This window comes from Acartia tonsa, chromosome 4, assembly GCF_053477335.1.
Source record: "Acartia tonsa isolate MP-2025a chromosome 4, ASM5347733v1, whole genome shotgun sequence".
Taxonomy (NCBI): domain Eukaryota; kingdom Metazoa; phylum Arthropoda; class Copepoda; order Calanoida; family Acartiidae; genus Acartia; species Acartia tonsa.
Window position 1 is genome coordinate 51,007,845 of NC_137263.1, and position 16,003 is coordinate 51,023,847.

The window sequence follows — 16,003 nt, forward strand, 5'->3', positions numbered from 1 at the left end:
AAAGTAAATTTTAAACAGCACTGCAACCAGGGATCTAAGGGATAAGACAATGCATGGCCAATAAATTGATATATATCCCCAATGATTACACAAAAATACCCTTTGTGTAGATACAATTCGTGGTTGAAACTTTTGGACAACCAAGTTTGTCAATCAACCAATAAAAATTCATTATAATTGCCCAGAGTTGTTAAGCCAACGAATAAGTTAACTATAAAACTTTGGGGACTTGTATAATAAACATCTGAATGTCCATTCCCTCCCTGACTTCATACAAATAAAAGATAAAATTACAATATACTCTAAATATTTATTAAATATGAAAAAAAACAATCTTTGGTTCACTAGCCCAATTTTTATTCTACAATCATATAATATATATATATATCTAGATATTTATTAAAATAATTTAATTTATCATATCTGAATCCATGTATGGGAATGTTGAAAATTCTTGCGCCGCTTCCTGGATAGTAGGAAATCTAAATTTGAACCCACTCTCCAGAGTCCTCTTGGGTACGACCAGCTGACCCTTGGTGATCATAGCGGCTCTCTCCTCGCCAAAGACAAAGTTCCAAACAAATTCTGGGAGGGGGAAGAATGCTGGACGACCCATGGCACCAGCAAATGCATTCACAAACTCTTGATTGGTCACTTGCTGAAAAAAAATACTTCATCAGATAGAGTTGTGAAGACTTACAAACTTTTTTTTTAAAAGTGAAGCTTTTCTACAGTTGAGTCGGTCCGTCCATTCGTACGTCTGGAATAGTTAGCTCTCTTCGTTAATCTAGACAGACATGCCATCGATTTCAAACTTTACATGATGATTCCTATAACAGTTAAGTACGATTTAGAAAGCGTAGCAATTTCAAAAACATTACTGGACAATACGTACGTCCATTTAAAACATGTTGCTTTTAAACAACAATTTTTTATGTGCTCTAGTGATCCTATTTATCTGATTTTAAAAATACTGATTCCTATTACAAGGAAAGCTGTTATATGCGAAGCATCTCTAAAAAGTCTAAGTATGTTCTTAAACGGCATCCTGTATTTATGCACTTTTGGAACAAAATTACTTACAATTTTGTTTAGTCTTATACATTTATATTCTACTTTTTAAGTTCTGACACTCTATACGTGTTAATGTTCTTTTGTCCCACCGATTCAGAGCTTCACTTTTATGTATGTTGTCATCCTTGTTATCCATGTAAGAGTAGTGAATGAATAATTTACTCTAAGCTACAAGTTAAAACAGGTATCACCAATAAAAAGTTATCAATTACCTGTGGTGCTACAGCATTATAAATTCCTTCAACATTCTCATTTTCCACAGAATGCTTGACAAGACCAGACAAATCTTTGACGTGTATCCAGGGCAGGGGCTGGGTGCCTTCACCCATTCGTCCCCCCAGACCAAGGAAAAATGGAGGAAATATTTGTTGTATCATTCCCCCGCTTCTACCAAGTACCACTCCTGGCCTAAAAAATCAGTTGGGTCATAACGAAAAAAGGGATGTCAGAAATATCAACAATACTTCACATTTCTTTTACATCGATTAAAAGAATGTGATAAGGGGGGGGGGGGGTTAATGCAACCACCTCGTAATATATGATTAAATGGCACTTAGAATTCGAATTTCGATCTGAAATTTGAAATTAATAATCCTTGGTAGGTCTATTTTCCCTAAATCGAACAAAAAGTTGGAAAAGTAACGGCTAACGGCTGGCGGCTCAGCCGTTTTGCCATTTTTTTGCTATCTTAAGAGCAAATCAGTCACGAAACCTCTCTCCACATAATACTTTTTGTTACTCAAAAACCTTATCAAACGGCTCTAGCCGGTAGCTGTTGGTACTAGAAATTAAAAGAATGGTTATTGCTATCATTTAACATGAATTAAACCAAAAATATGTTTTTAAAAGTTGATTTCTACGTAATTGATGATGAATTTCCCCTAAAAATAGGCAAAAAACGGCTGAGCCGCCAGCCGTTACTCTTTCCAACTTTTTGTTCGATTTAGGAAAAATAGACCTACCAAGGATTACTCATGAAAAATTTCAGATCGAAATTCGAATTTCAAGTTCCATTTAATCATTGATTACGAGATGGTTGCATTAACCCCCCCCCCCCCCCTCTTTAAAAGTCGACAAAATCCAAGGAATAAGGTATAACCAACAGCCTAAATAAACAGAGAATATTATGCCTAAAAAACTATTTTATTTTATATTTTTAAAGTTTGAATTATTTGTTCCTTCCCACCCCCTGTTATTTTTGGAATTATTTTCAGCTGTTTGCTACAAGCATCAGGCAAAGTTACGTATTCCTTCGATGAATCAACTTAAAAATATCCATTTAAATGTTGGAAAAAATCACAATTTAGCTATACTGATTCTATTAGGCCTGTTTTTGGCAATAAAACTGTGTTTATGACATCAACAAAGGTGCAATTATGACAGTGGACAAAAAAAATATTGCCAAAAATTCAGCAAAAAATGAAATTGACAAAAAACATACCCAATTTTTATCCAATAAAAACAGTGATTGTATTTTTGCTAGTGGTAGAATTGGCAGCACTACGCCTAGCCGGTTATGTAATGATCCAGAAAAGCCCTCTTCAATGCAAGAGCTTAAGGGACATGCAGCGGGGGGGATTAAAAATGAATACCTTAAGATAATAACTCTGACCCCCTCTCCACAATTCTTAGCTTCTTGTTCCCACTCACTGGCTAGTTCGGCCAACCAATCTGTGCCCTGGTATTCAGAAATTTGTATAAAATTATTTGTTATTTTAGTTTAGGTTAGGTAATTGTTAATAATTGTCCCGCAGGGTTAGAGCCCTCTACAGGGGCTAGAAATAGGAGAGCTACTGTGAAAAGACGACAACACAAGCTTCTTCATTTTCTTTCCATGATCCGATTATTTTTTTGTCCTGATCCAATCATAGCTTTAATAAGTCTTTTAATCCATAAGAAACAATAACTTAGCATATTGACAATTGTAAATTCAATGTATACAATACATACTTGTATAAAAAGTGATAAGGTTTTTTTGTCTAAACCAAACGATTTCCCAATTATTGTTTTAACAAACTTCCCTGGGGTCCACTTTCATCATACTGTTTAGTTGGGTGTGGGGCGTAGTATCCCACCCCCGACACTGACACAAACACAGATGGTTTACATGAGCTGGGTGCGCCGCGGATAGCAGTGGCTAGCGTTTTGGTCGCCTCAATTCTGCTAGACCTGCACAGTTCTTTAAATTCTGGAGACCAGCGCCTGAATTTGGAGAATAGTTATTTATCGCATCGTATTAAAAAAATGACAGCTTTCAGAGGATATTTTTATATTAGTAGAAAACTGGATGCAATACGATGCTGTATAAAATTATTCAGTATGACTGAGAACCGAGAAACGAGAACCATATCGGTTCAGCGGTTAGCGAGATTCTTCGCTACAGACAAAAAAAGCTTACTACTCAAATTATATAATTGGATAAAAATGTTGAACCTGAGTGGATCCAGAACATTTTGTCCTGCCAGGTTTACAACAGCTTTGGTTCCTTCTGGTAATCCGTCAGCTGATAAATTATCCCAGGTCATCCTAAATAATAATAATATGTTATAACTAGGACATTACAGTAAAACAATAGAAGGGGTCTTTCAAAATCAACCAACAGAGTCGGAAATATACACAGCTAAGTCGCTACAAAAGAGAAAAAAAAACTTTCTACCCGGCGAAAAAGTTTCTCAACAGGGCCATAAGATCCAGTTGTTGTCTGCTTATACAAACATCTATATTTTTAGTTATTATGAATTTTCAAATTTTAATGTCATTCACACTGGTACTTAACATTGAAAAGGATACGGATTTGGATAATAAAACAATGAGAATAGATTTAAACCTGGGAATAAAAAGGTAAGGCAAAAACTAGGTCATCACGAAAGATTATAAACAAAAAGGAAAAAAAGACTAGGTATGCACGAATGAGAGCAAGTGATTTTATGCACCTTACAACAGTGAATTTTAGTATTTTTCGGTGAATATACCTACAAGGTTTGTGTTAAATATTGTTATATAAACTAAAAATAGGTTTCGCCATGGTTTTATAGGAAAAAAAACTTTTAAATGTTAATAATACCAACTGTTTTGTTGAGTTCAAAGTGCAAAATAAAACAAAAACGCGGCAACAAAAAGGTACATGGAAATTTCAGCACACAACACAAAATAAAATAATCTTTAATTATGAAAATACAAACCTGTATTGTCCAGATGATCTAGAAAGAATAATAACTTCATAGCCAGATTTTCTTAATACTCTTGAAACTTCTTGGCCTTAAATGACATGGTTAAGATCAGATATAAGGTATGACCAACAAGTAGTAAAATAAATTGAAAAAATTATTTGGGGGGCAAATGGAGAGGTCGTCAATTTTACTATATGTTGCCCTCCAACAACATCTGAAAACCGCGTATAGGTTTTGCGATTTTTTCGAATAATTTCGCTATTTGTATAAGTTGGGTTAAGATGTAAGGAAGTTTTATTTAAAATTGTTATTCAAAATGTCATTCCAAAAGTAAGAAGTTTAGGAATAAGATGCGATTTAATTGTAATTTTAAATATCATGAAACTGAAATCTTTTGCGTGGCATATTATTATTTCTCATTAAAATAACATTCATTGTCTTAAATCGAATTTTATTTTTGTCTACTAGATAATACCAAAAATGCTTTAAATGGATAGAATTGTACCTACTTGTTTTTCTTTAATTTGAATATTAAAGTTCGAATGTTTATATATATAAGATAATATATATTTCGGTTTTAGGAATCATTTTCGATCCATTTTGTCTCTTAAAGAAGTGAATCAAGCAATTTGAATTTAAAATAATAATAGAACTAATGTAACAAATTAATTCAAAATTTACCTACAAATCCAGAACCTCCACTGACAACAATTTTGCCTGGTCTCTCAAACTTATTTGATTCAACCTTCTCCTCTTCTTCTGCCCTTAACAAATGCAATGCTAATCTTTTTGATTAAACCTAATAAGGGAGGGGGCGGTTGTGACACATTGAAAACAAAACTAAAGGAACTCAATTTAAAAAAAAAAAAGAGTTACAGCACTAAAATTTTGAATCGTAGTCGCTTTAATGAGGTAAAATGTGAAACTGTGAAGAAAAGGTGACGAAACCCCAGCTGTCGCAGTTTCCCGCCAAAAAAAAAAATTCGGCGATAGCGGCAGATCCGCCACCGTTTCTTTACAGTTACACATTGTATCTCTTTAAAGCAACTGCCATACCAAAATTCATTGTTGTAACTCTTTTTTTTAGTTGAATTCCTTTGACGTTTAGTTTTGGTTTCAAAAAGTGTCACTCCCGCCACTTACGAAATAATATCCTGACAGAATGGATTTATTATTCCTAGGATCTTACACCTGATGATCATGTACTCCAATAAAGTGAAACTTGTAGCTGGCTAAAATAGCGATCTCCCCCCTTACACCATCTTTTCCTACTTGATGAACGAACTGACCAATAAATGGACAACAATTTCTTGTCTTTAAATTTTTCATTAAAATTACATAATATTTTCCAGAATGCTTGGCTACGAATGGACGTTGTTGTCCTTGTTTTGTTACAGAAGGATTTAGAGCAACTTAGATCATAAGCAATTAACTCCAGGGATCTAAAGGGATAAGACAATGGCCGATAAGTTGATGTACATCCTCAATGATGATGCACAAAATTACACTATTGGACACTTAACTTGATGAACCAACAAATCAAAATTATTGAGCCAACGAATAAGAAAACGTTAATCTAAAACTTTGGGGACTAGTTTAATAAGCAGTCCATTGTCTCCTCGCTTCCCGAATTGACTCACCTTAATTGAAAAATAGAAAATGCTCTGCGGAAAACAGAAATACTTTTCCCAGTGGGAGCATAGTTAATGTTATGTGGAGAATAGTAACTGTTCTGAATAGACTCCCATACTTTATAAAACATTTTCTGAAAATTCCTAATATATGTCTAATAATTAACAGATAATATATATTAATAAAAATATCACAATCAAAATTTTCTATTTGTACTATAAAATAAAACGCTAAGAACTTAGTAAAATAATATATGTTTCATAAAATACAAAATAAAACATTATTTTTGTATTTCAATTTTATACCTAAATATACAAGAAAAGGCTCTGTTTAAAATTCATAAACTTTGTTCACATTTTTAAAATAAAATATTTATCGATTCTTTTTTCTTGGGGCGATTTATACTGGGTGAATTGACAACCCCTGTAAAAAAAATATTTAAAACTATTTTCCCATGACAAATCAGAAGCTATACTATAAGGAAGAATCATATCGGTTGGCGAGATCCTTCGGTACACACAGACGTAGACACTGATTTTGTTACTTTTGTATAAGCATTATAGGATGGCCTTTAGCATCCCTGTATGTTTACATTTTTGAAGCAACAACTCTGGGATGAACCATTTCTTTGACAGCCTTGCACTGAACCGCCTTGGTATAGTGTTGATGCAGAGAGGAGGCGGATGAGAATCCTTTACCACATCCACAGCACAGATAAGGCTTCTCCCCGGTATGAATTCGTTCGTGCGTGTCGCGATTTCTGGTCAACAACAATCTTTTAACACATAGGTTACATGAATAAAAAGAAATAGAATTAGGGATTTTGTATCCATTATATTCCATTCTGTTTACTTTTTAAATGACATATATTGTGTTTCCAAGTAAACTAATTGAAAACGACATTATTTAGGTAATGTAATGACAATTTAAATTATGTGTTTTTTTCAAAAACATAATCCAAGAGGATTTTTTTCCATTTTTAATACAAGTAAAATATTAGTCAAATATATTGATCAACATATTTAGGACACAAATTATTCAATTATTTAGAAAATGTGTGCATTAAAGATCATTCCTATGACTTCTAAATTTCTTGTTGCAATGTTTACATTGAAATGGTTGCTCTCCAGTATGTCTTCTCAGATGAACCTAACAATGAATATTATATAACGAGGATGACAACATCCACAATAGCTGGTATGTCGTGTAACGCGACGCCACACATTTCCCATCACCCCCTTTTTAATACAGGATACTGTTTATTGTTTAAGGAACATATTTAAATTTTTAGGACTTGATTATAGAGATGCTTCGCTTATAAAAGCGTACTCTGTTGTCCAATTAATCAGTATTCCACAAATTAGATAAATAGGATAATTCTATCACACATAAATTGATATAAAAAAATTAAAAATCAACATGCTTTGAATAAACGTACGGACATTATTCTGGTAACTATAATTCAGTAATTTTAGCGCTAGTAATATGGGATTGAATCATAAGTATTTGTATTTTAAATTGTTTATTTTTACCTTTAAATCATTTAATCCAACATATTTAGCAGAACATTTTTCACATTCATAGAACCTCCTTTCTCCATTGTGAATTTTTGTATGTTCGTTCAGGCGACTCTTGCTTACAAAAGATTTGCTGCACAATGCACAAGAAAATGGTTTATCCCCATAATGCTGAGACATGTGTAGTTTCAAGTGTGAGGCTTGAACAAAACTTTTGTCACATTGTGCACATTTGTGTGGTCTATCATTCTCGTGCAATCTCGTGTGATTCTTCAAGCTATTTGTGCATGTAAACTTTTTGTCACAAAGTTTACAAGAAAACTTCTCCTGAAGAAAAAATTAATGTGAAAATATTTATTAATAAGCGGCTGCGCTCCTAGCCTCTAGGGGCTCTGTATTTGAAGGAGTAAAAAAGAGCAGAAAAAATGGCCTAAAACCAACCCAAGACTTAAATCGAAAAAAATTGCCAAAAATCACCCTTGGACCTATGTGAAGCTTCTCTAAAATGGAGAACCCAATCGGTTCGGTGGTTAGTGAGATCTAAAGCTACAGACAAAATACTGTGCTACTTTATATAATAGGATAAACATTTTTTTTCAATTACCTACTCATTATTTTTTATTTTTTTACAGAGTTCTTTTGATACCTAAATAAATTAAAATATTAGGTACCTACCAAATGTTCTCCTTTAAGATGCTTAACTCTGACATGATGATTCAAATGAGATTTCTGTTTAAACGCCTTCACACAAAACGTACACTTGAAAGGTTGTGTACTTTGACTGTTTTCTGAAGTTACATTATTTTCTTGTTTGTCCGCAACCTGCGAAATTTTCAACTCATGATCAAAGGAAACAACTCTATAGCCGTGCTGGGGGTTGTATATTGGAACATCACCATTATCTGCTAGATTTGTTACAGGAATTATGTGAATCATATCTTGATACTTTCTTTCTGGCGCATTTTCTTTTACGGATAGATTATGTTGTTGATTGTCTACAGTCTCGCTACTTATAAAATCATGATATTTGTCATCTTCAGATTGTTGTTCATTATTACGATCATCTTGACCGACCACATGTAGAACGGAATTATGCTCGCTTAAGGCAGCGGTACTTGGAACTATGTGTTGTTGTTGAACTGATTCCTGTGAAACTTCTCTACGCCAGGATTGTTGTTCAGTTTGCGTCATTAAAATGTATTCTTCGGATTCTTCACTAAAATAACAAACTATTTGTGAAAGTATTATTTTAATGGAAACTTAAATCAACAAGAGAATAGTTATTTCTCGCATCGTATTATAAACAGCTTTCCGCGGTTATAAAAAAGAACAATTATAAGATTAAAATCAGTTTTTTAGCCCCGAGATGCCGAAGGTTTTTTTCGTATCGATGAGAACCAGTTGTAATCCACTGGATTTTTGCCACATTTATAAATACGTGTAGAAAAAAGGGAAACAAAGCAAGCATAAGTTGCTGGTCCGACAGGAGGGGGGAGGGGTATTTCTTTCATCGGTGCTTCACAATCTTTAAGGAATAGTTCAAGGTTATTTTTTTATAAAATGAATACTACCTTTGTACCACGGTTTCATTCACAATTTCAGCAATCAAATAATTCGTTTCTTCTAAAATATTTAGGTATTTACATTTTTAAGAACAATCAATAGAAATTTTTTAAAGAAGGTGTATCAACTTTTTTTTATATAGCTAGCCGGTTCTTTTAGTAAGTAGTAGATGTAAAATTTTTCATAGAATTCAGATATGCAATTGTTTTTTTTGTAGACCTCTTATTTTTTAAGTAATTTAAGTTTTTAAAAAAAAGATTAAGTCGATTTTAAGGTACTAAAACGCAACAAAAAAAAGGAAGAAAATGTCCATTATGTACAAAAATAGTAAGATCTTTAATTTGACACCTTACTTTTTGAATTTTGTCAGGTAATTATTGAAAAAATTGATTTTTTTAAACCCACGAGAATAAAAACTTTGAACTTAATTTTATCATTTCACAGGTAAAAAAATATGGGTTCATATATACCTTTAGAATCAGAAAAATATTACGAATCCATTGTAAGCAAAATTGAAAAAAAGTAAAAAAAATAAAAAATAAACAAATGGCCAATTATATTTTTTGTTCAGGCAACACTTTTGTCTTCCCTTTTTTACCCCCTCTTTACCCCCTTCCCATTTTTATACTCAATTCAAGAATTAAGACGTTGCCTGTATAATATAATATGATATTTTTATATAATTCCTTTTATTGTAGTTTATATACTAATATTGTAAACTTTTTTTTTCAATTTTGCTTACAATGGATTCGTAATATTTTTCTGATTCTAAAGGTATATATGAACCCATATTTTTTTACCTGTGAAATGATAAAATTAAGTTCAAAGTTTTTATTCTCGTGGGTTTAAAAAAAATCGATTTTTTCAATAATTACCTGACAGAATTGAAAAAGTAAGGTGTCAAATAAAAGATCTTACTATTTTTGTTCATAATGGCCATTTTCTTTCTTTTTTTGTTGCATTTTAGTACCTTAAAATAGACTTAATTTTTTTTTAAAAACTTAAATTACTTAAAAAATAAGAGGTCTACAAAAAAAAACGATTGCATATCTGAATTCTATGAAAAATTTTACATCTACTACTTACTAAAAGAACCGGCTAGCTATAAAAAAAAAAGTTGATACACCTTCTTTTGGAATATCAAGGGGGGGGGGGGGGTTGGAAGATCTGACACTTTTGCGTAAACAGGGAGTATAGGCTTTGTCTTAGGAGTGGGAAGATAGTTTATTTGGCAAGATAACCTTTACTCTCACTCCCAAGCCAAAGCATATACTCTCTGTTTACGCAAAATTGTCAGAATCCCCCCCCCCCCCTCTTTAATTAGATTCAAATATTAAGAAAATCTAAAATGCCAACCTTTTTTACTGACTGGACATACAGAATATTCAGAATCAACTTGAGATTTCAAATAAACTTGACAATTTTCTATCTTTTCCGAGGAGGGTGAAGACTGCGGCTCAATTTCTATTTCTCCCTGGTATTCTGGTTCATTCTAAAAAATTTGATTTTTATATGCCTTTAATATCAGGAATCTACAGAGATAAGACAATGGTCGATAAATTGATGCACATTCCCAATGATGAAACACAAAATTACGCCTTCTGTAGATTAAAATTAGTGGTTGAAACGTTTTAACACTCAACTTTATAAACCAACCAATCGAAATTCACTACAGTCCTCAAAGTTGTTGAGCTAACGAATAAGAAAACGTTATCATAAAACTTTGGAGACTAATGCAATTAACAACCCATTGTCCCCTCTCTCCCTGCCTTTCATATAATTTGATGATAACATTATTTTGAACGAGAGAAAAAAAGAGAGTAAAAAAAGTTTAGGTGTTAACTAATTTACCTACCGTATCTCTAAAATGAACAGCAAGATGTTTCTTTAAATTACTGGCCACATTAAATACTCTTCCACATTTGTAACATATATGCTTCTTGGCTCCAGAATGTATACCTATATGTGTATTCAAGTGGCTCTTCTGGGTAAAATTCTTACCACACAAATGACAAGAATATGGTTTAATGCCAAAATGCGAGTTTAAATGGTTGACAAAGTCTCGTTTATGCCGAAATTGTTTCATACACTTATCACAACGATATATTGTTTTAACATTATTTTGTCTTCTTGGCTTGGAACTATCTAGAACTTGGGAAATATTTTCTGTGACAATAGTTGGTTGTTGTTGGACTGTGGTTGTTTCAATATTGTCAACAGTTTTGTATTCCATGTTTTGTGGAAGTGAATATTGTTGTGGAGCGCACAGTGTTTCAAGAACTGTGTGCATCATATACAGATCAGATTTACTGAAAAATGGATATTTTATTAAAAGCGAAGCTTTTCTATAATTAGGGTCGGTCCGTCCGTACGTCCGTCCGTCCGAGATAGTTAGCTTTTATTCGTTAATTTAGGCATGTTAGAATTGTCCTATCGATTTCAAACTTTGCATGGTGATTCCTGTAGTAGTTAGGTACGATTTAGAAAGCGTAGCAACTCTATAATCGTTACCAGAATGACCGTACGTCCATTTTAAACATGTTGATTTTTTTACTTTTTTAATAACAATTTTTTATGTGATAAAATCATTCGATTGATCTGATTTTTTTTATTACTGATTCCTATTACTATAAGGTACAATATTATGAGCGAAGCATCTCTATAATCAAGTATTAAAAATGTCAGTATGTCCTTAAACAAAATTCTGTATTTAAGAAGTCTTGCAACAAATTTACGTATGATTTTGTCAAACCTTATATTTTCATATTTTGTATATTCAGTTCTGACACTCAACAAAAGTTAATGTTCGTCTGTCATATCGTTTCAGAGCTTTGCTTTTATGGATGTTGTCATCCTTGTTAAATTACAATCACGAAGTAGACTTTTTTGCTCAAAATAAATCTTAAAACAATTCATTAATTCATTAACAAATTGACATTCTTTAAAACCAGTTTTATAACACAATTATTGTATTATGAAAAATATTCTGTAATGGTAATAGAAAATTAAAATATTTCTTTTAAAAAGATAAAATTGAAATACGACGAAACCCGCTACTTCGGTTTCTTTCCATGGTCCAAAAAAAAATCTCAAACCTAGGCATAGCTCTCCATTGAACAAGTTTGTTAAGAAAACAAGTAAGGTAGTCTAGTGGTAGATCAGGTAGATTAATATATGTCATCTTTTCTCTATCATCTAAATATTTCAATTAAAGTCTCATTTGTGGTAAAAAATTTTAATTTAATGTGTTTCTGTTTAATCATATTAATTATAGACAACTTTACGCGGCTATTAAAATGAAAAGTTATAAGAATAACACCAGTTCTGTTAGCCCCGATTGGCCAAAGGCTAGGGATATCAAAACTGGTATTAATCATATCATTTTTTTTAATATTCGTTGATATTTGTCTGTAATTCGATACTATAAATGATTTTTCAGTATTGCTGAGAAACGTTAGACGGTTCTAATCCAGCGGATATTAATCTGTTTCGAAGCCATACTGGAGAAGTGTATTACCGTTTGAATTTGAGGATGCATTTCTAAGCATGGGAGAAACGGCATAAAGAAGAATAGAACTTGTTAATATTTGTTCTCCATCTTTGCATATTAGTATAACATCCAGCATTGCTGAGTCTAAATAATTAAGATTAGAAAGGATTACAAAAAAAAATATTAGATATTATACAGCCTGTAATTCAGCATAAAAATTCTTGGTAGGTTTATTTTCCCTAAGTTGAACAAAAAGTTGGAAAAGTAACGGCTAACGGCTCAGCAGTTTGGTACTTTTTCGGCTATTTTCCCATAGAAATGTCACGACTCAAACGCCCTATATACACAACACATCATACTCTTGGCCTCTCCCAGCCGCTTACAGCCGGTTCTAGCCGGTAGCGGCTGGTACTAGAAATTGAAAAAATGGTGATTGGTAACATGAAATAAAGAACACATATGTATTAAAAAGTTGATTCCTATGTAATAAATGATGAATTTGCTCTAAAAATAGCCAAAAAAACGGCTAAATGACTAAGTCGCCAGCCGTTGCTTTTTCAACTTTTTGTTCTATTTTGAGAAAGTAGACCTACCATGGATTACTACTGCTAAGTTTCATAACCAATTCCAATGCGGCGATTAGACAAAAATTCTGACTTCGGTTGCATTTCAATTCAGTGTAGATTTAAAAGATAACTTTTTTATCCAAATTTTGTCGTCGGCACGTTGATCCTGTTTTGGAAGTCCTTAAGGCTACCCATAATAATAAGAATCACTTAATTCTTTTGTCTTACTATAGATAATTTTCAATATTCTCACTTTTAAGCGAACATATAATTGGGTAATTTTTAACGCACATGTAAACAATCTTAAAACTAAACATTCAAAAAAATTTTTTCACCTCTAAGAAGTAATCTTAAACTTTCTAACAATTGTTTACAGTGTTGAAAATAAATCTGGGAATGTGTTTTCTCTTCCTCCATTTTTAAATCTGAAAACTATTATCGATCAAACACTCATTCAGGTACTTTTTTTATCATAAACTTAAAAAATTAAAATATAGGTATTTTATATTTTAAGGAGATCACATTATTTAATATTTTAAGTATTTTTCAGTATAGCTTCGAAATCGATTAATATACGGTGGATTAGAACCGGTTCTCAGCCATACTAAAAAAAATATGTATAGCATTGTATTAAATCTAGTTTTCTACGAATATAGGTATAAATGTACAATCATAAGATTAAAACCAGTTTTTTAACCTGTGCCTTTGGCATTACGGGGCTAAAAAAAACTGGTTTTAATCTTATAATTGTACTTTTTCTATCCGCGGAAAGTTGTTTATAATACGATGCGATAAATAACTATTTATTATTAATCCAGAGAATGTAAAGCCTCAGCAACTTTTGTCCATTGTAGGGCTTGCTTCAAGTTGTCATTATCACTCGGAACTCTAAGAAATGTATTATTATAAAAAGATTATTAAGGCAAAAGTAAATGGATGGGACAGAAATAGTAAATCTTCCGTTGAAAATATGAAGAAAAAAAAATTTATGTAGATGGCAGAATAATATACTTCCTACCAAGACAAAGACTAAAAAATGTCAGGGATTTGACAATGGTCAATAAATTAATGTACAATGTACATCCCTAAAGAGATACACAAAATTACCCTTTCTGTTGGTTACAGTTAGTAGTTCAAACGTTTGCACATTCAACTTAATGAGCCAACCAATCAAAATTCAAGTCCCTAAAGTTGTTGAGCCAACGAATAAAAAACGGTATTATAAAACTTTGGGTACTAGTGCAATAAATGTATCTCACAAATATAAGGTATCATTTTAACTAATTGAGATGTTGATAAACTTACCTATCATAATTCCAATAATTAAACTCATTGAATGTTTTCACTGCACGAATATTCTCTTTCTCTCCTAACACAAATTCAAACATCAAAATTAAAAAAAAATTCAATAAGATAATTAGAAACCTAATTTTGTAATAGGGGACAGGGCAAGCGATTTGCAGTTACGCCACCACAATAGGAGATTTTGCCCTCCTAAAATATATTTTAAGTGAAATAAAAATAAAAATGTGAGTACCCTTAATTCCTTTTTTAGTGATGAAGCTACTAGTATTTTTTTTTTTTTAAATCTGCTTCTTTAGGTAGGTACTTTTTAAAAATTTGCTGGCTACGAGAGTGTCAGAAATACAAATCTCAGGATTAGCAGAAAATTGAAACTGACTGAATAAGTTAGATCTATTGAGTATACCTGCAAAGACTCGCACCCCAGTATCAAGAACCAGACCAGTGTAACCAACTGGTAACTTTGTTATATAAATTAATTATACCTGCAAAGACTCGCACCCCAGTGTCAAGGACCAGTCCAGTGTAACCAACTGGTAACTTTGTTATATAAATTAATTATACCTGCAAAGACTCGCACCCCAGTGTCAAGGACCAGTCCAGTGTAACCAGCTGGTAGCTTTGTTGCCTCTCCTTGCAGAGGATAGCCACGGAAACTGTTCTCTATGAATATATAATGACTTTATAATGGAATTATCATCATGATTTTGTATAATATAAAGTTGTTCGTAACAAAGTTCATGAGATTAAGGGGTATTTACAGGAGGTAATTTAACCATTTAAAATAAAATTATCATTATGTTATTAACGTTGTTAAGAGATTTTTTAGTATACGCCTTTTCTTCACATACCAAAGTAGAATAATATTATAGTTACCTAGGCATCCCTTCTCCTTATTTTCTTTAGTTTCAGGATTAAATCTTTTCTCTATTTCAGTTTCGCCAGTAAACTTTATCCTAGATACACATATTTTTATAATTTATGACAGCATAAATTATAATTTACAAATCCTATTATATAAAGTAGTAAGGTTATTTTGTCTGAAGCTTAAGATCTAAATAACTACTGAACTAATTGGGTTCTCTATTTTAGGTAAACTTCCCGTGATGGTTTTAGGCTATTTCATTTTTAAATTTAAGTCTTGGGATGGTTTTAAGCTATTTTTCTAGTCCCTTTGAATACAGAGCCCCTAGATGCAAGAGACACAGCCGTTAGTATTTAATAAATATGCCTCTATATAATGTTCGTACAAAAATTATTTTTACCGATGCCATATTTCGGATCATGGAAAGAAAACGCAGCAGCGGGTTACGTAGTATTTTCACAGTAGTTTTTCTACTATTTCTAGACCCTGCGGGGATATCAGTAACATTTATCTAACCTAAACTGTCAAAAGCTACTGTAAAAATACGACAAAACCCACTACTTCGTTTTTTTCTGATCCATTTTCTAATACAAACGATTCTTACTTGAAAGGCATAAACTGAATGGTCTCCGCCTGGATTGGATTGTCCAGAACCCGACGGGATACTTCAACATTGGTCATTTCTGAAACAAATGCATTTTTTTTAACAACAAAAAAAACATTGATAGAAATGACAGTGGTCTTTAAATACTTTATTAAAAAATTCCATCTTCATTTAATCAAAACATATAAACAATTTTTCATAGGTAACAACAAAGTTACTA

General features: G+C 32.3%; 3 protein-coding genes across 4 annotated transcripts; all 3 read right to left on the reverse strand.

Annotated features, from left to right (window-relative positions):
- Nucleotides 1-290: 290 nt before the first annotated feature.
- Nucleotides 291-6,040, reverse strand: LOC145317659 (epimerase family protein SDR39U1). Its single transcript, XM_080158817.1, has 8 exons — nt 5,885-6,040; nt 4,926-5,008; nt 4,257-4,332; nt 3,508-3,600; nt 3,094-3,276; nt 2,667-2,750; nt 1,287-1,482; nt 291-658 (listed from the first exon to the last, which is right to left on the reverse strand). The coding sequence occupies exons 1-8, from the start codon at nt 6,004-6,006 to the stop codon at nt 410-412; spliced, it is 1,086 nt and encodes a 361-aa protein (XP_080014943.1). The 5' UTR covers nt 6,007-6,040; the 3' UTR covers nt 291-409.
- On the reverse strand, nt 6,006-13,460 carry LOC145317657 (uncharacterized). The gene is made up of 10 exons (XM_080158815.1): nt 13,348-13,460; nt 12,474-12,590; nt 12,052-12,151; nt 10,812-11,265; nt 10,313-10,448; nt 8,965-9,016; nt 8,069-8,609; nt 7,409-7,720; nt 6,952-7,025; nt 6,006-6,636 (listed from the first exon to the last, which is right to left on the reverse strand). Exons 1-10 carry the CDS (start codon nt 13,427-13,429, stop codon nt 6,465-6,467), a joined length of 2,040 nt encoding a protein of 679 aa, XP_080014941.1. The 5' UTR covers nt 13,430-13,460; the 3' UTR covers nt 6,006-6,464.
- LOC145317660 (ribonuclease H2 subunit C) lies at nt 13,445-15,893 on the reverse strand. Of its 2 annotated transcripts, XR_013879063.1 has the most exons (6): nt 15,784-15,893; nt 15,191-15,270; nt 14,879-14,977; nt 14,318-14,381; nt 13,766-13,900; nt 13,445-13,656 (listed from the first exon to the last, which is right to left on the reverse strand). XR_013879063.1 is itself a non-coding variant. In XM_080158818.1 (5 exons), exons 1-5 carry the CDS (start codon nt 15,858-15,860, stop codon nt 13,822-13,824), a joined length of 399 nt encoding a protein of 132 aa, XP_080014944.1. In that variant the 5' UTR covers nt 15,861-15,893; the 3' UTR covers nt 13,445-13,821. The 2 variants fall into 2 exon arrangements, 1 of the variants encoding a protein (XP_080014944.1); XM_080158818.1 differs by having other exon boundaries at nt 13,445-13,900.
- Between the last annotated feature and the right edge of the window lie 110 nt (nt 15,894-16,003).